This window comes from Somniosus microcephalus, chromosome 2 (assembly GCF_052327205.1).
Source record: "Somniosus microcephalus isolate GS21.2 chromosome 2, FLI_Smic_1.0, whole genome shotgun sequence".
Taxonomy (NCBI): Eukaryota; Metazoa; Chordata; class Chondrichthyes; order Squaliformes; family Somniosidae; genus Somniosus; species Somniosus microcephalus.
In genome coordinates, this window is record NC_140988.1 from 127,269,490 (window position 1) to 127,293,414 (window position 23,925).

Below are 23,925 nucleotides of genomic sequence, written 5' to 3' on the forward strand. Positions count from 1 at the left end.
AAATTTTTTTGAAAAGTAATGAAATTATCATCTTCATACAGGCATCGATGTAAAACTATATCTTGGCAAATGTTATTAAATAGGTCTCCTTTTGTACTGCTGGCAGTATGTAAGCTTGTTATTCACAGAACTTAAATATTTTGGTAGATAAAGTATTCTAGGCACTTGCAAGAAGCTGATATGTGAGTACGTGTTAATCAGCACCACACATTGACATTACATTGATTCTGTTCAGTATATTATTCAGAGCTTAGGTGGGTGAGGTTAAATCTGCACTGAGACAGGTACTAGAGCTAAATCCCAACAATTCAGATCTATTGCAACCATGAACAGCTTATCGGTGCTCATGAATACCATTTACTACAGGTCACTCTGCACCTTTTAGTGAACTAAGTTCAAGGTATGGTATGCCTTAATCGTGGGTGAATAAGTTTTCTCTGAAAGCTGCACCCAAATACAGGTAGACTATCCCTTATCCGCAATTCCAAAATTCGAAAACCTCTGAAAACCGAAAGTTTTTTCGTGGAGCGTAACTAGAGTATTTATGGTCTATATTTATCCCACTATTTAATTTACCAAATTATTACTGTACAAATAAACTGTAATACTATTTATAGTCTTTATTTATCCCACTCAGTGTGAATATTCATAAGGTTCGCTGCAGAAATATTAATGTGTTTGCTTACGGGGTGCTGCCCAGACCCCCGCTAGGGTGTTACATACTGATTCTGAATACCATTCTGAAATCCGAAAAATTCCGAATTCCGAAAAACATCTGGTCCCAAGGGTTTCGGATAAGGGATAGTGCACCTGTATTCAAAAATAAAGTATTTCTTAATTGCTGCTTATTCTAGGTCCACCAAAACTCGAATAATGCAGGGTGTTTTACTTTGTATGGCATTGCTGCATGCAACCGCTTAAAAGAAGGCTTAGACCTAAAGGGCTGCTTGCAGTTGTACTGTGCTACAATTGCTACTCCCTGCTTTATTATAACCAGTATGCCTGAGATAATTCTGCAGCAGAAAGTAGCCTCCAGTACCTCTGAGAATATAATGGCTACAGGTGTTGCAACTCGTACAAATTAGCAAGCACAGAATTAAATTTTTGAGTAGTTTTTTTAAATAACATGTTTTGAAGCTGTACATAATGTGTAGCTGTTGCATGTCTGGAATTGATGCTGTTCAGGCAGCTACTATTCTGCTACAGGCCAAAAGTTTGTAGTGGTCCATCACTAGCTTAAAGAAATTGTCTTTGGCCTAGAAACATATTTAAAATCTGTACAAAAGCAAAATACTGCAGGTGCTGGAAATCTGAAATAAAAACAGAAAATGCTGGAAATACTCAGCAGGTCAGGCAGCATCTGTGGAGACAGAAATAGTTAACGTTTCAGGTCGATGACCTTTTGTCAGAACAGACCAAAGGTCATCGACCTGAAACACTAACTATTTCTGTCTCCACAGAAGCTGCCTGACCTGCTGAGTATTTCCAGCATTTTCTGTTTTTATTTAAAATCTGTAACCTGATTACTTTAAAACCTATGGGGGACGATGTTCAACTGTCACTCGCCCATTTTTCACCTGATAATTGGGGGGGATGGGGGGTGGGCACCTCAGTAGTCATTGGACACCAAAGGTCCGCCTGCTTCAATTTTCAAGTGGGCTTGTAAATGGGCGCATAGTACATCCATCTAAAAGGGGTGGGAGACTGCATACATATGCATATTGGTGTTCTACGCCATATGTATGACCCCATTTGCGATTTTCAGGTACAAATGGGTGGAGTGTGCGTACTGCAATTTGTACCAGACGGTGAACGGCTCCTTAAAGGAACCACTGGAGGCTGCTCCAGAAAAGGCCCAGAAATTTTGGGGGGCAAATTTCCTCCTGCTCCTGGCCCCACAAAAATTGTGGTCACTTCCAGTTCAGTTCGTCAATGGAGCCACTGGATTGTCGCTTCTCCCCTTCCCCTCGCACTTGGCAGCTCGCCTGAATTATGCTGATGAGGCCAAAACCCAATAATGGTTTGAGCATCCTGGCATGGCCTTTACGCCGTTTTGGGCGGAAGTTGAAGGTTGCTTTGATGTTTAAAACTTACACTTTTTCCCCTTTTATTTACTCTACCCTGACACCAGATGCAATTGTGAGGATTATTGGACTGTACCATAGATAAGGGTGTAAGAGTAATAGGTCATTTTGATGTGTTGTTTTCTGCTCTCTACATGCATCCACTTTAGCCGTTGACTGATGAAAGCCTTGCAAGGCAACAGCACTTTACGTCAGAAGCAATCAACTTATGTTCCACTCTCACAATCTACATGTCTCAATGGTCAACTCTGAAATTAGAGAGAGAGAAGAACTTGCATTTATATAGCGCCTTTCATGTCCTCGGAATGCCCAAAAGTGCTTCACAGCCAATGAAGTACTTTTGAAGAATAATCACTTGTAAGGTAGGAAAACCTGGCAGCGAATTTGCACACAGCAAAATCCCACAAACAGCAATGAGATAAATGATGAGATAACCTGATTACGCTGGTGGTTGCGGGATACATGTTGGCACCTCTGACAGTGCAACATTCCCTCAGTGCTGCAATGAAGTGCGAGAGTGGTAGCACTAAACCAAGATTGACACCTGAAATTCTTCAAGTCCTGGACTTTAGCCGCACAGTGCATTGTAGAACATTCAACGTGTTTGTTTATTGGCATCTCAGCTACTGGAAGATTTAAAAATGGCTTCATAAAGTTATTTGAAATTTGTTAAGCAAAAATATGGTCTGAACTTTTGTCTCAACCATATACTACCCTGCTAGGGGGTGTGTTTTTTTTCAGTTTTGAATTTACCTATAATTTTGGAGCATAGATGATTATAATGACCATAGTCATTTCAATGCATAGAACAGCTAGCAAATTCAAAAGTAAAGTCTCAAGTATAAAGTAGAAGCTACTGAAGTAAAGGTCAAAAAACTATTCCTTTAGAGTATTGCTTTTAATTTGCTTTTTTTCTTAAATTTTTGATTCCTTATTTCGTGTCTCCATATTGGACACTATCTTTGGACAAGCATTCATGCCCAGCTTAAAGGGGCACAGGCAAACGAGTTGCGCATGAGCAATTGAGTGATGATCCTTCAATCGCGTCGCCTTGGGGCAACTTCACTGAGCCCACAGCTGTCGTACAAATAAATATTTGAAAATTGCTTGGGAAAAGTAAACCATACCATGTTATCTGTAATATATCATCTTGTCTTTAACTCTGGACCTTTTAAGCAGAGGCCTATATTCTCTAGAGTTTAGAAGAATGAGAGGTGATCTCATTGAAACATACAAAATTCTTACAGGGTTTGACAGGGTAGATGCAGGGAGGATGTGTCCCCTGGCTGGGGAGTCTAGAATCAGGGGTCACAGTCTTAGAATAAGGAGTTGGCCATTTAGGACTGAGATGAGGAGAAATTTCACTCGGAAGGTGGCGAATCTTTGGAATTCTCTACCCCCAGAGGGCTGTGGAGGCTCAGTCGTTGAGTATATTCAAGACCGAGATCGATAGATTTTTGAATATTAAGGGATATGGGGACAGTGCAGGAAAGTGGAGATGAGGTAGAAGATCAGCCATGATCCTATTGAATGGCGGAGCAGGCTTGAAGGGCCAAATGGCCTACTCCTGCTCTTATTTCTTATGTTGATCTCCTACTTTTTCTGACAACATGCCTTTAGCTATATTTATTTGAAAGATTGAGTTGAGGGAAAATTGAATTTTGCCTGAAGCTTATTAAATGTCATGCTGACATTTCAACTGTACAGAGAGCACTGCTAAATTATTTTATAGCAGTTCCATAGATCTGCAGGTTACCATTTTCCCACAAACAGGATTCTTTCTCTTCAAAGCCCAAACAAAAAATTGAGGGTAGGAGTTAAGGGAAGTTTCCCAGACATGCAGAAAGTAGGAAATGGGATCCGTGCTGGGACCACTGTTGTTCATCATATACATAACTGATTAGGATGTAGAAATTGGAGGTATGGTGTTATTTTCAGATGCTACCAAATTGAGCTATAGCTAATAAGGTGGAGGACTGCACCAAAATACAGGAAAATATAAATAGGCTTGCAGCATGGGCAAATAAATGGCAAATTAAATTCAGTATAGCAAAGTGTGACATGGTTTATTTTGGTAGAAAGAATAAGGAGACCACTTATTCCTTGGAAGGTAAGAAACTAAATGCGATAGAGGAGCAATGAGATCTGGGAATATCGATACATAAATTGCTAAAAGTAGCAATGTAAAAGTGTAAACAAAGTACTGAGGTTTGTTTCTAGAAGAACAGAATTCAAAAGTCGGGAGATAATGTTAAATTTATATGAAACCTCAGTTAGACCACACTTGGAGTACTGTGCACAGTACTGGTCTCCATACTACGAAAAGGATATTGAAGCTCCGGAGAAAGTGCAGAAAAGATTTAACGGATGTTGCCAGAATTGAGAGAATGCAACCATTAAGAAAGATTAAGCAGGCTGGGGGCTCTTTTTCTCTGGGGCCTGAGCAGAGATCTGATCGAGGGCTTTAAAATTCTGAACGTGTTCAATAGGGTGAATGTGGAGAAAATGTTTCCACTTTTGGGTGACTCCAGAACAAGGGGGCATTAATATAAAATAGCCATTAACAGATCAAATAAAGAATTTAGGAGGGATTTCTTTGCACAGAGTGGTGAGAATGTGGAACTCGCTGCCACATGAAGAGGCTGAAGCCGATAGCACTGATGCATTTAAGGAGAGGCTTGATGCATGCAAGCAAGTGAAGAGAATAGAGAGATATGGGGGCAGGGTGGAAAGAAGTAATTAGAGTGAAGTATAAACACTGGCATAGACCTACTGGGCGGAATGGCCTGTTCCTTTGCTATAGGTTCTATGTAATTCTTTGTAAGAATGTATTTTTACATTATAAACGACTAAAAATAAGGTATGGATGAGGATTTCAGTAGTAGATGGGATGAGATGGGCAGAGTCAAGCGATGTTAGTGATGGAAGTAGGTTGTCTTTGTGGTGGAGAGGATATTCAGTCAGAAGCTTAGCTCCATTGTATAGGATGCTGAGGTTACAAACAGACTGGTTTAACCTGAGACAGAGGCTGTGAAGAGAGATCTTGTTTGTGGCAAGGGTACGGAGTCTGTGACTGGAACCGAAGATGATGATTTCAGTCTTCCCAATGTTTAGCTGGCTCGTGCAAGATTAGATGTTGGACAAGTGGTGAGACAGTGGAAGGGTCGAGAGAGGTAGAGTTGGGTATTGGAAGCTAATGCCATGAGAATATCACAGCTGAGTCTTCAAACAGCAACATATGTGCTGCCTTTTAACAGTGTGGGCCACTAGATAATGATTGAAAATGGCCACCCATCTGATCATTTTTTTTCCTTTTTCCCTGCTGTCTGCTCAGGAACACTGCTGGCCTGGCTGGGATCAGCACCTGGGACCTTCAGTCTATATGGCTCAGTGCAACACCATAATGGTGAGTGAAGAGGAATCTACAGAGCCATTGAGGAAGCCCCTCAGTAGGAAAAAAATTTAAATTAATTAAGTCTGAATCCTTAAACTAGGCACTATTCCATACTAATTACAGCAAACTTTATAATCCAACTATGTAGCATTGCAGCTTTGTTACTTTGAGGGAAAGGTCCTATTGTCTTACTGTGCAATTTTCTGGATAATTTATTATATTCCGAGCATATTTATGTAGACATGTGTATAAACTCGAGGTTTAGTATTTTGGACAGCCCAGAATAAGATGAACATCTTGAAGACCTGAAAAAATTCATAGGAGCATTCCCCCCCACCGCCCCCCATTTGAGTGACATGAAAGTTGGAGCTGAAAAGGTAAACGGCGAACAAATCTCCCCTTGGGTGAACCAACTCGTAATTAAAAACCTTGACTTAAATGTGTTGTAAGCAAGAGTACAGGGTGAACTGATTTTGTCGGGTCTATTAGATTGCAAACCTTGAGTCTTGGGGCAGTTGCTGATAACAGGAGCTATGCAAGGAGAGTATGCCACTCTTTTGATGACCTTTCAGGGTGGAAGTAATTTACCAGTCTTCAAAATGTATGTCAACTCTTATATGAGCGATTTGGGATTTAATTTTTTGAGCTTCTGAAGGATTATGAAGTAAAATTACAGGTAGGGAGAAACTTAGTACATTTATGAATTTGTTTTTCTTTGAACTATTTTGATACAGAACAAACTTTAGAAAAGGCTCCTGCAGAATTGAGTGCGAATGTTCTATGTTTGAGACTACGGCCCGGAATTTGCGGTCGGGAAGACGGTGAACTGGCACCGTTCACTGTCATTCCACCTTTGAAACTGACCGCAACTACGGGATTTCCACATACGTCTTGTAGTCTGTCAATGACATCTCCAAAACAGGCTGCGCTGTGCCCCACCCCACCCACAGAGGCGGCAATCAGTGAAATCTCGTAAATCATTGAAACTGGCAAAATCATCGGCACTTTCGCAGTAAGTACACTGTTAAATTCCCCACTAAATGTTAGACCCAAAGGGTTTAGGTGTAACTGGGGTTTTAACAGCGTATTGACTGCTAAACGAATGTTAAGGGCCTGGAAAACTAATTTTAATTTTGTGCAGTGTGAAATTTGGCCATTTTAATAAAAATAAAAATTTAAGAAACTTTTCAGGTTTGCCTTTTTCCCCATATGAGAACCCCAATCTTTCATTTGCTCTCTAAGTATTTAAAAAAGTTAGAATTTTAAGGGCTTACTCACTTCCTTGTTTGCTGTCTGTGAAAATTCTGCCTTTTGATTGGTTGCTAAGACAGCCTGTTGACGTCAGAGCCATTTAACAAGGGATCCCCATTAAGTTCCATTGAATTGTAGGTTGGAAAACCTGAAGTTCTCGACGCAGGGATTATGAGATCCTTGTGTGGAGCGTACTTCGGGGCCAGCAGTGAACACCTTCGCTTCGCTGCTGACTGCAAATTCCAGGCCATTGAGATCAGATGTACTGCACAGACTGATCTCAGATCATTGCTTCTGGTGCAGCGGTTATACTGCTGATTCCCATGTCACTGTCTGCCTGGGGCAATATACCTGTGTGTATGTTCACTTCCAAATATGTCAGTGCTGTAGCATCTAAAAATGGGACTGTGGCCAAATTTTAACATTAGGAGAAGCTAATCAGTTTTCTGATCAGCTTCGTGTTTAATGTTAGCATTAACAAGTGGCACTTGGGAAATTTGTTGAGTTGGTTTTGCACTGGGCTACAGCCAGTGTGAAGCCTAAGTAATGTTTCCCTACATGCGTGTGACCTCGCTATGCGGAGAATTGTAGTCGGCCTGTTTTGTCTATGCTGTGGTTTTCAAACTGTTTCAGTATGAAGTAAATGCCAACACACTCTCAGAAACCCTCAAATTAACTTACCAAAGATGATGCCAGGTGCTAAATAGAAAGCAGTGCAATTATTGCAGAAACCTCTTTTATTAGTAGTAATCATCAATCTTGGCTCAGTCGTAGCACACTCACCTTTTGAGCTAGAAGGTTGTGGGTTTAAGCTCCACTCCAGAATCATGAGCACATAATCTAGGCTGAGACTTCAATGTAGTACTGATGGAGGGCTGCGTTATCAGAAGTGCCATCTTTCAGATGAGACATTAAATCGAGGCGCCGTCTGCCCTCTCAGGTAGGTGTAAACAGTCCCATGCCATTATTCCTGGCCAACATTTACTTCTCAACCACCACCACCAAAAACAGATTATTTGATCATCCTCATTGCTGTCTGTGGGAACTTGTGAGCAAATTGGCTGCTGCATTTCCCTACATTACAATAGTGACTACACTTCAAAAATACTTCATTGGCCGTGAAGTGCTTTGGGGCATCAAGAGGACATGAAAGGTGCTATCTGAATGCAAATTCTTTCTTTGTTAAACCAACATATATTATGTGCTAGTCAGTCAAAAAATACAGAAAATCGCATGGCAGATAAGCAAAAAACTGAGGACCACATAGACTCAAGTTTGGAAACCTATTATCGTACATTGGTATCACAACCTGATGCTTTCTTTATCCAGTTGTAACATTGCTATGAACAGCAGTCAGACGCTATAGAATCCCCAAAATGTTGGTAAAACATCATAATGGGCATCAGCACTGAGAGAGTGTTGTGTACTGCAGTTGCATTTAATTTTTTTAAAGAGTGAATACAGAAACCAAAATTCAAGTGATTATACTTTTCTGGGGTTTTTTCTTATGCATAAGATGGTATGAGTATTATAGCATGAAAGGGGAAATTTAAATTTCACCCACGAACTGTTCTGAGTGTAATCTAATCCTTCCCTTCCATGTGATGCTACCTGTGAGTGAAACAGTCAAGCTCAGAGTTTGAACCTACCAAAAGAGAGTGCAGGGCTACAAGCCAACTGGGAAACCATAACTCAAATCACCAAATGCATAAAAATACAATTGGAATATCCCTAAAATATTTGCTAGAATTTTATTTATTAGCAAGCATGGTGTGATTTGGTTTACCTTCAGGTAAGCAGGGAGTTAACTGCGTTAATCATGACAAAAGCTTCACTTTTCTAGATGGTAGCCACTCAAAGAAATACAGTTGTCCTTTTTAAAATTGAGTGAGTGAGTTTTATGTGTACGTATTTTTGCTAACTTTTAATCTTGTAGCAAAAACATCCACAATTTTTCCACTGACACAATGGTCCAGATTTTGCGGTGGTAATGAGGGCAAAACTGTCAGCGTTCAGCGTCATTACTCCTCTGAAAGTGACGACAACTTCTCAAGTCAGCGCATGTACAGATAAACGCGGAAATCTAGAAGTTGCTGTCAGTCATTCCCTACTTCTCCACTGGTTGCGCTGTGGAACTGTCCAGAGCCGGCAATCAATTCAAATGACAGTTCCTGACACAAACTTCCTCTATTACACTGGAATATCACTGTTAAACTTCGGCGCCCCCCCCCCCCAACCACCCATCCCAAAAATGTTAAACCTCGTTGAAAGAGGTGTAACTGGGTTTTTGATAACGTATTGGCTGCTGAACAGCTGTTCTGACTCTGAAAAGCTAATTTTATATTTGTGGACTGTCAAATTTTCCCATTAATATGATAAGAATTACATGGCTTTTAATATTTTTTAAAGTTTAATATTTCAGCTTCTACCTTAATCCTATGTGTATGTCCCAATCTTTAGTTCGTTGTCTGTAAAAAATTTATAGAAAGTACCTTATACTGTGCATTTTACTTCCTGGTTTGCTGTCTGTAACAATTCTTCATTGTGATTGGCTGCTTAGCCTGCTTGCTGACGTCACTGTTGCTGGTCGCTGAAGATTCGCTTGATTTGACGCCAGATTCAAACTATTGATGGGAGAGCTGAAATTCACATTACAGAGCGTGCTAGATTTTTGTGGGCAGCTTCCTTCGAGGTCAGCGACGAGTGCTGTCGCTTCCAGGTCAATAAAGAAGTATTTCACAATGAAATCCTGCAATGGCCCCATAGTTGAATATGTGTTTAAAAATCAAATCCCATTTTTTAGAACATTATTTAGTAGTAAATTTTAAAACCTTTGCCTTGCAATGGATGGCCTCTCAATTGCAGCTACCATGTTGCACCATTTCAAAGGTCTTTGGGAAGGAAACCTACACTCCTTAACTGAAGTCCCACACCAATATGCTTGACTCTTAACTGCCCTCTGAAGAGGCCTACCAAGTCATTCAATTGTAACAAACCACTACCTCCTCAGGGCAACTAGGGATCTGCAATAAATCCCTGTGGTAGCATAGTGGTATACTACTGGTCGAGTGGTCCATAAAGACCGGGACTAATAATCCAGAGAGATGAGTTCAAATCCCACCATGGCAGTGAGTGTTTTAAATTCAGTTAATTAAATAAATCTGGAATAAAAAGCTAGTATCAGTAATGGTGAACATGAAACTACTGTATTGTCATAAAAAAACAAATTTATCCTTTAGGGAAGGAAACCTGCCATCCTTACCCAGTCTGGCCTATATATGACTCGTAACTGCCCTCTGAAATGGCCTAGCAAACCGCTACAAAATCTATAATAAGAATAAAACTACCTGGCATCAACCTAGGCACTGGATTCAGACACGCCAAAGGCACACCCAGCCCAACCGACACTGCAAAGTCCTCCTCACTAACATCTGGGGACCTGTGCCAAAATTGGGAGAGCTGTTCCACAGACTAGTCAAACAACAGCCTGACATAGTCATACTCACAGAATCATACCTTTCAGCCAACTTCCCAGACTCCTCCATCACTATCTCTGGGTATGTCCTGTCTCACCGGCAGGACAGACCCACCAGAGGTGCGGCACAGTGGTATACAGTCAGGAGGGAATGGCCCTGGGAGTCCTCAGCATTGACTCTTAACCCCATGAAATCTCATGGTATCAAACTTGGGCAAGGAAGCCTCCAACTAGTTACTACCTACTGCCCTCCCTCAGCTGATGAATCGGCACTCCTCCATGTTGAACACCACTTGGAAGAAGCACTGAGAGTAGCAAGGGCACAGAATGTACTCTGGGTGGGGGACTTCAATGTCCATCACCAAGAGTGGCTCGGTAGCACCACTACTGACCGAGCTGGCCGAATCCTGAAGGACATAACTGCCAGTCTGGGCCTGCAGCAGGCGGTGAAAGAACCAACATGAGCAGAAAACCTAGGTGACCTCGTCCTCACCAATCTACCTGTCACAGATGCTTCTGTCCATGACAGTATTGGTAGCAGTGACTACCACACAGTACTTGTGGAGACGATGTCCCATCTTCACACTGAGGACACCCTCCATCGCGTTGTGTGGCATTACCACCGTGCTAAATGAGATAGATTCAGAACAGATCTAGCAGCTCAAAACTGGGCATCAGTGAAGCGCTGAGAGGCAGCAGCAGAATTGTATACCACCACAATCTGTAACCTCGTGGCCTGGCATATCCCTCAGTCTATTATTACCATCAAACCAGGTGGCCAACCCTGATTCAGTGAGGAGCGTAGAAGAGCATGCCAGGAGCATCATTGGCACCTCATTTTTAGGGAGGCCTAATGTGGTGAAGCTACAACACATGTATGCTAAAGAGCTGAAGCAGCAGGCTATAGACAGAGCTAAGCGATCCCACAACCAACGGATCAGATCAAAGCTCTGTAGTCCTGCCACATCCAGTCTGGAATGGTGGTGGGCAATTAAACGACTAACGGGAGGAGGCTCCATGAAAATCCCCATCCTCCGTGATGACGGAGCCCAGCATGTGAGTGCAAAAGTCGAGGCTGAACCGCTCGCAACCATCTTCAGCCAGAAGTGCCAAGTGGATGATCCACCTCGGCCTTCTCCTGAGGTCCCCACCATCACAGATGCCAGTCTTCAGTCAATTCCACGTAATATCGAGAAAGGGCTGAGTGCACTGGATACGACAAAGGTTGTGGACCCCGACAACATCCCGGCTGTAGTACTTAAGGCTTGTACTCCAGAACTAGCTGCGCCTCTAGTCAAGCTGTTCCAGTACAGCTACAACACTGGAATCTACCTGACAAAGTGGAAAATTGCCCAGGTATGTCCAATCCACAAAAAGCAGGACAAATCCAATCTACCCAATTACCACCCCATCAGCCTAGTCTCAATCATCAGCAGAGTGATGGAAGGTGTCGTTGACAGTGCTATCAAGTAGCACTTACTCACCACTAACCTGCTAACTGATAATCCAGTTTATGTTCCGCCAGGATGACTCGGCCCCAGACCTCGATACAGCCTTGATCCAAACATGGACAAAAGAGCTGAATTCCAGAGGTGAAGCGAGAGTGACTGCCCTTGACATCAAGGCAGCATTTGGTTGAGTGTAGCACCAAGGAGCCCCAATAAAATTTGTCAATGGGGATCAGGGGAAAACTCTTCACTGGCTGGAGTCATACCTAGCACAAAGGAAGATGGTTGTGTTTGTTGAAGGCCAATCATCTCAGCCCCAAGATAACGCTGCAGGAGTTCCTCAGGGCAGTGTCCTAGATCCAACCATCTTCAGCTACTTCATCAATGACCTCTCCATCATAATGTCAGAAGTGGGGATATTCGCTGATGATTGCACAGTGTTCAATTCGCAATTCCTCAGATAATGAACAATCTGTGCCCACGTGCAGCAAGACCCGGACAACATCCAGGCTTGGGCTAATAAGTGGCAAGTAACATTCGTGCCACACAAGTGCCAGGCAATGACCATCTCCAACGAGAAAGAGTCTAACCACCTCCCCATGACATTCACTAGCATTACCATTGTCTAATCCCCACCATCAACATCCTGGGAGTCGCCATTGACCAGAAACTTAACTGGACCAGCTACATAAATACTGTGGCTACAAAAGCAGGTCAGATGCTAGGTATTCTGCAGTGAGTGACTCACCTCCTGACTCCCCAAAGCCTTTCCACCATCTACAAGGCACAAGTCAGGAGTGTGATGGAATAATCTCCACTTGCCTAGATGGGTGCAGCTCCGACAACACTCGAGAAACTCAACACCATCCAGGACAAAGCAACCTGCTTGATCGGCACCCCATCCACCACCTTAAGCATTCATTCCCTCCACCACTGGCGCACCATATCTGCACCATCTACAAGATGCACTGCAGCAATTCGCCAAGGCTTTCTCGACAGAACCTCCCAAATCTGCGACCTCCACCACCGAGAAGGACAAGAGCAGCAGGTGCATGGGAACACCACCACCTACAAGTCACTCACCATCCTGACTTGGAAATATATTGCCGTTTCTTCATCATCACTGGGTCAAACTCCTGGCACTCCCTCCCTAACAGCACTGTGGGAGTACCTTCACCACATGGATTGCAGCAGTTCAAGGCAGCGGCTCACCACTACCTTTTCAAGGGCATTTAGGGATGGACAATAAATGCTGGCCTTGCCAGCGATGCCCACATCCCGTGGATGAATTTTTTTTTTTTAAATGCCTGCTTTGACAGTGATGCCCACATCCCTAGAATGATTTTCAGCTAAGGCTCAGAAATGATGTGCTTTTCTCAGGGCCACTGAACCAATTCTAATTGCTCAGAAATTACTTTAAGACATCAGGAAACACTTTTGTCAGAGCGACTTGACATATTTCTTTAAGAGGTGCTTTTACCCTTTAAACAGTGCAGATATCTGGTGGAAATCCCGCCTCCCAATTGGACAGGCTGCCTTCAGTAATCCCAATGCCTGGACAGCCATGCAAACACGGCCTGGACGTCAAAATCGTCCAGGACTTCCGCCCACCTGATTGGGCAGCTGGAATGATTGTTTTGCCAAAACATTGCCTGTGGTGTGGGGTGGAGGAGGGGGGAATCCACTCCATTAAATGGTGTCATGGAGAAACAGTAGGGTAGGTATTCGAGAAGAATGAGATAATGGGCTGAAGGGCTTTCTTTATCCAAACCAATCAACGCTAATGTTGAAACATCATCTTGGGGATTTGCACAAAATCAGATAGCCTTTTGGCAGAAATAATTTTGTTATTTTGAATTGAGTACTTGAATAAGACTCTCTTTTATTTGTTTATGGGATGTGGGCATCGCTGGCAAGGCCAGCATTTATTGCCCTTGAGAAGGTGGTGGTGAGCTGCCGCCTTGAACCGTCGCAGTCTGTGTGGTGAAGGTACTCCCACAGTGCTGTTGGGGCCTGATCCTTTAATTACAAGCAGAGTGTACTCTGGCTGTCAATATTTTTGCACTAGGGCAGGCTGGTCAAACTGTTCCTGATCCAGTTTCCAAGGTAACATGTGGCAGTGTGACTGATGGGATTATTTATTGCATTTTGCTGCTGTTCTAGACAGAGACCCTATTAGCTAACTAGGTATGGGATACACCAAGTGTGGAATAAAAGTAGTATTCTCCACAGTGAATTAATAGTTCCTTATAAATTTAGTGTATTTTTGTCTGAAAAAGACCTTTTTATATTCCCAATTTTTGTACCAAAATAACAAAAACTTGGGCCATTGGACACCGTTGATTTACTTTGAAATATTGGTGTTTAAGCTATACCTGTAGATACCAATTTTTTAAAATTATTGATTTGGTTACGGTTCCACTCTCTAGTGCCTGCTTTTCATATGTGAGCTGGGCCAGGAACGGCGGGCTGTTTCTTTTTTAAAAAAATAAAAAAAATAACCGGACTTCACTTCAAAAGTAATGAATAGATGTTGAAGTCTTGTAGAATGTCCTGAGGACATGAAAGATGCTATATGAATACAAATTTGTTCTTTCCTTTTAATTTGGAGGCTATCACAGCTGAGCCTAACCCTGTTCTCACTTAACATCACAGAAACCCCACAGTGCAGATAGAGGCCATTTCGGCCCATCGAGCCTGCACCGACACATATCCCACCCGATCCCCGTAACCCCTACACCAACACATATCCCACCCTATCCCCGTAACCCCACGTATTTAATCCCCCTAACACTAAGGGTCAATTTATCATAGCCAATCAACCTAACCCGCACATCTTTGGACTGTGGGAGGAAACCGGAGCACCCGGAGGAAACCCACGCAAACACGGGGAGAATGTGCAAACTCCACACAGTCACCCGAGGCCGGATTCGAACCCAGGTCCCTGGCGCTGTGAGGCAACAGTGCTAACCACTATGCCACTATGCCATCTACACATGTACATTCCAGCAGGGGCCACTGGACAGCCTGACTCTCTTTCTCGAGCTTGAAGGGTGCCTTTAACCATTAAAATCCTTGCATCCTGCTTACCTCAAATTGTCGCAAGAATCCTGTAATAAATGCTCAGAAAACCAAACTAACTAATATTTTGTGCTGACAGCAGTAAGTAATTGTGTAAAGCAATGGTTCTCAATCTTTTTTGCTTCTGAGGGCCCCCACCCCCCCCACCGTGTTATAAAAACTCCACGGGCCCCCTCTAACACAACACATGTATTTTTTCTGTTTCAAAATTCTCTCAGCACCGCTCCTATCTGCTGCTATCCCGGCACTGCAGAAAATACTGTTTTGCCACACCCATCCCACTCCCTCTTTTTCGCTCCACATGAGCCCTAATCATCTGACCGCCCCCCCCCCCCCCCCCCCCAGTCTCCCTCTTTCCCCCGCAACCCCCAACTTCATTACTGACTGTTCCCGGCACATCAGCTGGTCCTAGTTCTCTGCTTGATTGTCAGTCAAACAGCCTTTTTCCCCCCCATCTCCAATATTCTCATAACTAAAAAGTGTAAAAAGAAAATGGAAAAAAACACTTTTTTTAAGGCCTGTATGATTTTTCTCCCAAATTGCGCGCAGCAGTGTCCAGATTCGTGTTTTATTCCTGGTGATTCCTGGAAGGTTAAAATCCTAGCTGGAGGCCAACATTGGGTGTGAACAATCAGGCCTGCCTTTGATGTCCTCTTTGGTAGAACAAGACTGTTCTCGCAGGTGAAGAATGAATGAGGTTAGCCACTGTACTACAGTGAGAGTCAACAATCTTGCTAAAATCTATCAGCTAACCGGGAGTTTCCGATATTGCGCAGAATAAGTTACTGGCGCTTTTGGTCGCGAGTCTAGATGTCGAATTGGTTGGACACGTAGGTTGTTCCGGTGGCGCTGTGCCGGTTGTACTGTAACTGTTCGGCCAGCAGACCAGTTTGCCCATAAACACAATGGGACCTGGTGAGAGGAGAGTGGAGGACAGAGTGCATGAGCTGAGGGGGGATCTGCGCTCAGTGACCAACGACTGCTGCCTCCCTTCTCAGCGAGCGGGGGTCTGGGCTCAGCGGCACAGCACAGATGTTCGGGGGGGTGGGGCAGGGGAGATGGCACTGAGGGGAAACAGGTCCTTGTCAAGGCCGGAGCCGCCAGTTTGCTCAGCTCAGCTCAGCTCAACTCCGCCTTTGCACAATGGTGAATTGTTCTTTTTTAAAATCCTGGAGGTTATTTATGGCGGTTTAAAATCCTGGAGGTTACCCTCGGGGCCGCAGATCCCCGGTTGAGAACCCCTGGCGTAAAGTACGTGTGCCCATAATGAGCAGTAAGAAGAAATAAGGAAAATTAGTTTTTGACTTGAACATGTTAGTTTATCTGGAAAATGGTAAACTTGAGTGATTGGTGACCCTGTAGAGATACAGTTTACTGGAACCGGTATCTATAGCGCTATGTTTGGAGCTGCAGCCATCTACAGGGTATTTGGCTGTCTTCGTTAAAATTTTACCTCTTTATAGTAAACTTCTCTAAGGTTAACTAGCTACAATGAAACCTGTATAAACGAACACTCCCAAAAAACAGGCACCTGCAAAAAATGGAAACAGATTGACAGTGGCAAATAACGTACATTGTAACAGATACAGACTGCACCCTGAAACCATGGACACTCGCAAACTACGAACAGCCTTCAATGTGCCAAGCCTGGCATCACACTTTAAAATGTTCAAAGTACCTATTGTCTCTGAGACTGAAGACTGTGATGTTACTGAATTCCTTTTTGTTCCTGCTGGTATCGGGTTTTGAATCACCCTGCAGCTGCTGTGCTTGCCGATCCCTGCTGTAATTTTGTTGACAACGCACGCCAAAAGATGCACACGTACCCGACTGCACACGGACCCAGAAGATGCACACGTACCCGACTGCACACGGACCCCGAAGATGCACACGTACCCGACTGCACACGGACCCCGAAGATGCACACGTACCCGACTGCACACGGACCCAGAAGATGCACACGTACCCGACTGCACACTGACCCAGAAGATGCACACGTACCCGACTGCACACGGACCCAGAAGATGCACACGTACCCGACTGCACACGGACCCAGAAGATGCACACGTACCCGACTGCACACGGACCCAGAAGATGCACACGTACCCGACTGCACACGGACCCAGAAGATGCACACGTACCCGACTGCACACGGACCCAGAAGATGCACACGGACCCAGAAGATGCACACGTACCCGACTGCACACGGACCCAGAAGATGCACCCGACCTGACCCCATGCAGTATGGCTGTCTGTGGTCTGAGATTGTTGTTACGAGCAGGTTCCACTGTATGGGTACAAGCACATCCATTTTGCTGCTTCCAGACTTAAATTCTTGATATTGTTGCAAATGATTAGCTGCTGATGATTATCTCAGCTGGTTCTTCGATTGTTGGGAAACCTTTTACCAGGAAATATTTGAGAAAATGGCTGGTAAACTAAAACGTAATGAGTTATCACTGGTCCAAAAAAATCAAGCTCATTAATCAGCATGAGCATGGCAGCCAAAGCACCCATGAGTTGGAAAAAGCCTTCGACTGTGATAAAACGCAAGTTTTCAGCATCCTGCAGAGCAAACGTGAGTTTCTTGATGCCATCAATCTCACTGGTATCCTGCCAGAAAGAGCCCTGCTGCAGATCTGACCTGTCCACAGTGAATTCCACAGTGTGGGAGTGGTTCCAGCCTGCTCGGTCCAAATTCATCCCCAGCTCCAGTCCACTCCTTCAACAAAAAACCCTCCGGTATGCCCAGTCTCTAGGCATCACCATGCTCGAGGCCTCCAATGGGTGGCTGGAGTCGTTCTGCAATCGTCACGCCATCTCCTTCCAAGTCATCTCGGGTGAGAGTGCCAGCATCGACCCCAATGTTGTCAGTGACTGGGAGCAGCATCTTGCGCCCATCGTCAAGTCATATGAAACAAGGGCCATCTATAACATGGATAAGAACAGCATGCTTTTCCAGGCCTTGTCCAACATGACCCTCACCATCTCCTGTGAGTAAAGGCGGCAAAAAGCCTAAGGACCGCATCACAGCCACCCTCTGCTGCAAGGTTGTGGGGGAAATTCACCAAGCGTCCGATCATCGGCCATGCTGTTAAGCCCAGGTGTTTTTGTAACCTGCACTTATCCACCCTTCCAGTCATCTGGGAGCTCAACAAGAAGGCCTGGCTGACCAGTACGATCTTCACTTCCTGGGTTAAGGACTTCAACAGTCAAATGCGCCACCAAAAATGCAAGGTCATTATGTTTGTGGACAATGCCCCCTCGCACCCTGCTGATCACCATCTTTCCAATGTCAAGCTAGTGATCTACCCACCCAACACAACTTCCATTCTTTAACCCCGCGACCAAGACAAAATCAAGACCATCAAAACCCGCTACCACAAGCGTCTGCTGAACTCTGTCGTCCCCAAGTTCGATTCATAGTTTGCATCCACCTCAGAGCCTTCATTACCTGCCAGTGAAATTGCCGGCCATGTCAATGCGCTCAATGCCTGCCGCTGGATTGCCTCTGCAGTACAACAGGTCAGGCTGTCCACTGTCACCAAGTGCTTCGCCAACTGCATCTTCCCCGTCAGTGTAGAAGAAATTAGGTAGCCGCCTGCCATACCTGATCCCTCTCCCCTGCTGTCCTCCCTCGCCCTGCCCACCCCATGTTAGCAGAGGAGTTTGTCTCCTTTATCAATGAAGTTCCTATTGAGGATCCCTGATTGAGTCCTGGGAGCAAGATTTCATTGACTCTTGCGCTCACCCAAGTGCCACAGCCTGTGACGATGACGTTGGTCATGATGCAGAAGATGAGCAAGCAACCAACCCCACACTTGTGGAAATTCCCACATTCCAAGAAGTCTTTTCCATGATTTCCAAGATTCAGTTATTTGCCTCCCACAAGAGCTACAACACATTGTTTTCCTACATTAGCGCCATGGAATCTAAGGCAACTGACTGCTACATGATGCAACAGACCGCTACATGAAGTCAGAAGCTTATACTGTCCAGACATCAACCACTGACTATCTCGTTAAGTGACTCTTGAATGATGAATGTACAGTATGTTTTATTTGTATGAAAATAAAGATACCATTTAATAGATTGGTTTACATGAATTTATTAGTAGAGTACTGTATTTACTAGGTTAAGTTCATAAATCAGCTAAGTACCATATGAACAAGCCTATCTGGCCAACTTATAACTATCTTCGTACAACCTGGCTGAAACTACTGTACTGTACGTCCAGTGCATACAATTACCATTTTGAAAATAAGAACGCCAGCAAAAAAAGGGCAGGTGACCCTAATTTATAGGTTTCACTATTTTCATCAAATTGTTTGAATCACAAACACTTGATGAAATAGTTACCCAGATAATAAGCATTGTCATTCAGATAATGTTACATGTTACCAACGATTTTTTTTTTTTTTAATGTAATTAATTTAAAATGGATGACAGGAAATTAGCACTGAAATGGCCCTAATCAAGGTCACAAATGACATCCTGTGTGACTGGTGTATTATCCCTCCTCGACCTCTCTGCAGCCTTTGACATGTGACACCATCCTCCTCAAGTCTCTCCTCCTTTGTCTAGCTCAGTGAGGACTGCCCTTGCTTGATTCCACTCTTACCTTTCCAATTGTAGCCAAAAGCAACGGCTTCTCTTCTTGCCCCTGCACTATTACCTCTGGAGTCGCCCAATGTTCTATCCGCTTCCTCCTCTACATGCTACCTGTTGGCAACATCACCAGTCCAAAGATGTGCGGGTTAGGTTGATTGGCTATGATAAATTGACCCTTAGTGTTAGGGGGATTAAATACGTGGGGTTACGGGGATCGGGTGGGATATGTGTCGGTGCAGGCTCGATGGGCCGAAATGGCCTCTATCTGCACTGTGAGGTTTCTGTGATTCTGTGAAAACATAGGGTCAGCTTCTACATATACGTTGACAACAACCAACTCTACCTCTCCACCACTTCTCTCAACCTCTCCACTGTCTCTGTTGTCATATTGCTTAGCCAACATCCAGTGGTTTCAGTCGCAACTGCCTCCAGTTAAACATTAGGAAGACCAAAGCCACCCTCTTCGGCCCCAGCCACAAACTCTGTACACTTGCCACCGATTCCATCCACTCCCAGTCACTTTGTCAGGCTGAATCAGATTGTTCGCAATCTCGCTGTCCTTTTCGACCTCAATATTGCCCACCTCCACTCCTGCCTTAGCCCATCAATGCCTTTGTCACCTTCAGACTTAGAGTCATAGAGTTATACAGCACAGAAAGAGGCCCTTCGGCCTATCGTGTCCGCGCTGGCCATCAAGCCCTATGTATTCTAATCCCAATTTCCAGCACTTGGTCCGTAGCCTTGAATGCTATGGTGTTTCAAGTGCTCATCTAAATGCTTCTTGAATGTTGAGGGTTCCTGCCTCTACCACCCTTTCAGGCAGTGAGTTCCAGATTCCAACCACCCTCTGGGTGAAAACGTTTTTCCTCAAATCCCCTCTAAACCTCCTGCCCCTTACCTTGAAACTATGCCCCCTGGTTATTGACCCCTCTACTAAGGGGAATAGTTCCTTTCTATCTACCCTATCTATGCCCCTCCATAATTTTGTACACCTCAATCAGGTCCCCCCTCAGCCTTCTCTGCTCCAAGGAAAACAACCCCAGCCTGTCCAGTCTCTCTTCATAGCTGAAGCGCTCCAGCCCAGGTAACATCCTGGTGAATCTCCTCTGCACCCTCTCCAATGCAATCACATCCCTCTTATAGTGTGGTGACCAGAACTGCACACAGTATTCCAACTGTGGCTTAACTAGCGTTTTGTACAGCTGCATCATAATCTCCCTGCTCTTATATTCTATGCCTTGGCTAATGAAGGCAAGTATCCCATATGCCTTTTTAACCACCTTATCTACCTGTCCTGCTGCCTTTGGGGATCTATGTACATGCACACCCAATGTCCCTCTGATCCTCTGTCCTTCCTAGGTTCCTACCATCCATTGTGTATTCCCTTGCCTTGTTAGCCCTCCCAAAATGCATCACCTCACACTTTTCATGGTTAAATTCTATTTGCCACTGTTCTGCCCATTTGACCAACCCGTCTATATCGTCCTGTAGCCTGAGGCTTCCCTCCTCACTATTTACCACTCCACCAATTTTCGTGTCATTTTGACTTGATTATGCCAATGCTCTCCTAGCCAGCATTCCTTCCTTCCATGCTCTGTAAACCTCAGTTCATGCAAAACGCTGCTGCTCGTATCAAATCCCGTTCTTGGTCCCCCAGTGCCTCCAGTTTAAAATGATCAACCTTGTGTATAAATCCTTTTGTGGCCTTGACCCTCCCTATCTTTGTAACCTCCTTGAACTCTACAACCCCTGGAACAGCTTGTTGCTCTGACTCTGGCCTCTTGTGTATGCCCCACCCTTCAGCCACCTAGGCCCCATCCTCTGACATTCTCTCCCTAAATTCTCTCCTTCAGTGTCAGCAGTGGCTCAGTTGGTAGCACTCTCGCCTCTGAGTCAGAAGGTTGTGGGTTCAAGTCCCACTCCAGGGACTTTCTGCCTGTCTTTCTGCCTGCCTGCCTGTCACTCCTCTAATATCTCCGCCTCTCCACCTTAAACCCCACTTCTTTGACCAAACTTTGTCACCCCTCTAATATCTCCTTTGGCTAAGCATCTCTTTTTTGATTATGCCTTTTCTACATTAAAAGTGCTATAAAATTTCAAATTGTTGTTGAGAACATAGAGGTGTTTATACCAAGCTGGAGTGTTGATGATTACAGGTCTGTCTCCTTGTGATGGTGGTGGTAGGAGTGCTGGAAGCAGTTTGCAGTGAAGAAGAAAGACTTGCATAACATTGAAGTATATTAATGTCTAAAGTGTGATTATGTTTTTTTCCTTTTAATGAATTGGTAAGTAAGCCTAATGGTGACATTGATAAAAGTGAAATTGTGTTGGTAATCTATATAAACAGCTAGTTTACTAAGAAAATTGTTGGAGAAAACACACAATGCATCAATCAAAATAAATAACCAAAAATGTATTCTATGCATTCTGCTGCATTTCACGATGGCTATCAAGTGCCGTAATTTAGACTGACCTCATTTGAATAGTTTTTTTATTGTACCAGTCACAATGTTTATTGTTGTGTGACTGCCTAGTTAGTTTTCTGATGAGGCATCAAGATATAGTTATCAAGCAAAACTTAACAAAATCTCTTTTAATAAAATCTCTTTTTCCCCCTAGATCAAAGTATTTTAAAACAAGTTCTATTGGGGAGCACTTTACTATAGAGGTATGTGATGTGCTGTTTATTACACATCATCTGACTTGTACACCATTCACCTTATTTGACTAATACTGTGCCATAACAAAGGTGGCTGAATGAGTAAATTACTATAAATAATGGAGCTCAATAGATTTTGCATTTGGCAGAATTAACATGACCGTAGAAGACTGAATTATTTCAATTTTAACGTCGCCATTTGGAGAAGTATAAATAGCATTTCGACATGTCAAATTGATAAACCAGTATGCAGTTCACTGGTGAGACGCTTGTCTGCGCCCTCCAGTGTGCTCTCCTGCAAGCTTAAATATTGTCCTGTGCCTTGGAGGAATGGTCTCGGAATCAGTCCAGTTCTTAGTGAGCCTGACTCCTTATTGCAAAACCTTGAAATATATTGGCATAATTTTGTAATTTCCCCCCACCCAATTAGTGCACTTTTGTGCTACAAATATTTCCTTGTATCCTCATACTTGAACCCTTCAGAAAGAATATCCTAGTATGCTGAGGTGAAGGCCAGATTTTCCTCTTTTACACTTGGGTGTAAATAATCACCTGGGTACAATGCATAGAGGAAATTGAGCAGGGGCCACCCGAATTTTCCATCCATTTAAATTAATGGAAATCCAGACAGGCTTCCATTACGGGCATGCGATCTGCCCATGAAGTCGTATCTTTACCATTTCTTAAAACAGCTCCTGGAAAGATTTAATTAACTTTATTTTACTGCCAAACTTTAGTGTTGATGTAATTTGTGTTTTCATTATAGCATCCTTGCCAGTTCTTGAGGGCTACAATATATCTTAAACTTCTGATACTTAAAGTGGAAGAAAAGTTTTTGTTAAAACTCCCCTTTTTATATAGAAGAAAATAACAATCTTAATGATTTTTTTAAAAACTAGAAATCCTGAAATATTTATAACTCTGGATAGTTTTGTGATGGGGCCGAAGTCTGCCACATTCAAGCTAAAATTGCAGTATACCAGCATCCAGCACGAGCAAACATCCCACTGTTTATCCAGTAAGGACTGCCCTCCCCTTTAAGTCATTGGCTTGCAGGGTTATCTAGAGCAGAGCACAAAGAATCCCAACCCCCAGTGACTGGTTTACTCCTCCATGTACCATTAATTAATGACACAGACTAGTTGGTCAATTGTCAACTGTGCCCTTGAGTATTGCAGGCCTGTTTGGCTCAGGTATCTGATTATCCAGTCTGCCAAAGAGGGTTGACTTTGTTTCCAGCTTCCATTGTCAAGTGTATCATCTTAGAATCACCTCAGACCCAAAGAGACTCTGCTTACCCCTCCCCAACCCAAAAACAGATCAGTAACTAGTCATTAGACAACCGATGGCGAGGGCTATAAATCTCACTAGCTTTTTCGCGAATGGCATATGAGCAACACAACTCACCATAAAGTGTGACTTTATTGTCACTGTCTTCCTAACCGCAGCATGAGTGCACACCATCTCCCACCCCCCATCCAAGTGGTTCCACCAGTTGGCGGGCACAGCAACAGCAGCAGCTGTTTGTCTTTCTGCAATCCAGTCACGGTAGTCTCAGATTAAATGCAAAACCTGAATTAATATGAAGTTCCTTCACTAGAGGTCACTGTTGAGGTGTTATTACTGGATCTCGAGATGCAGATAGCTGGTGCATTGATGATGTCTCTGTTTATTTGGGGGGGTGGTCATGGGGAAAATTGATATATATATTTGATTCTTAGTATTGCAATACATTATGGTTTAAATTGCCTACATGTAGCCTCCTTATTCCTTTTGAATTGTTATTGTAACATCTATTTCTATTGTGTGAAATTATTATTGCTATATGACAAAGACTAAATTTGAGGTCTGTAAGGAAGACTTGCTTTGGTCAACTTATTTGTGCCTTTCACTAAAACTGGAGGTCTTTGACTTGGCATATT

The 23,925-nt window shown here is 43.7% G+C and overlaps 1 protein-coding gene across 2 annotated transcripts in view; it reads left to right on the forward strand.

Moving 5' to 3' along the window:
* The window catches only part of ap1ar (adaptor related protein complex 1 associated regulatory protein), a 161,925-nt gene that overhangs the window by 34,706 nt on the left and 103,294 nt on the right, over nt 1-23,925 (forward strand). For both annotated transcript variants that reach the window (XM_085962222.1, XM_085962221.1), the window contains exon 2: nt 21,964-22,012. In XM_085962222.1, coding sequence (XP_085818348.1) covers nt 21,964-22,012 — 49 coding nt within the window. The remainder of the gene's footprint in view (nt 1-21,963; nt 22,013-23,925) is intronic.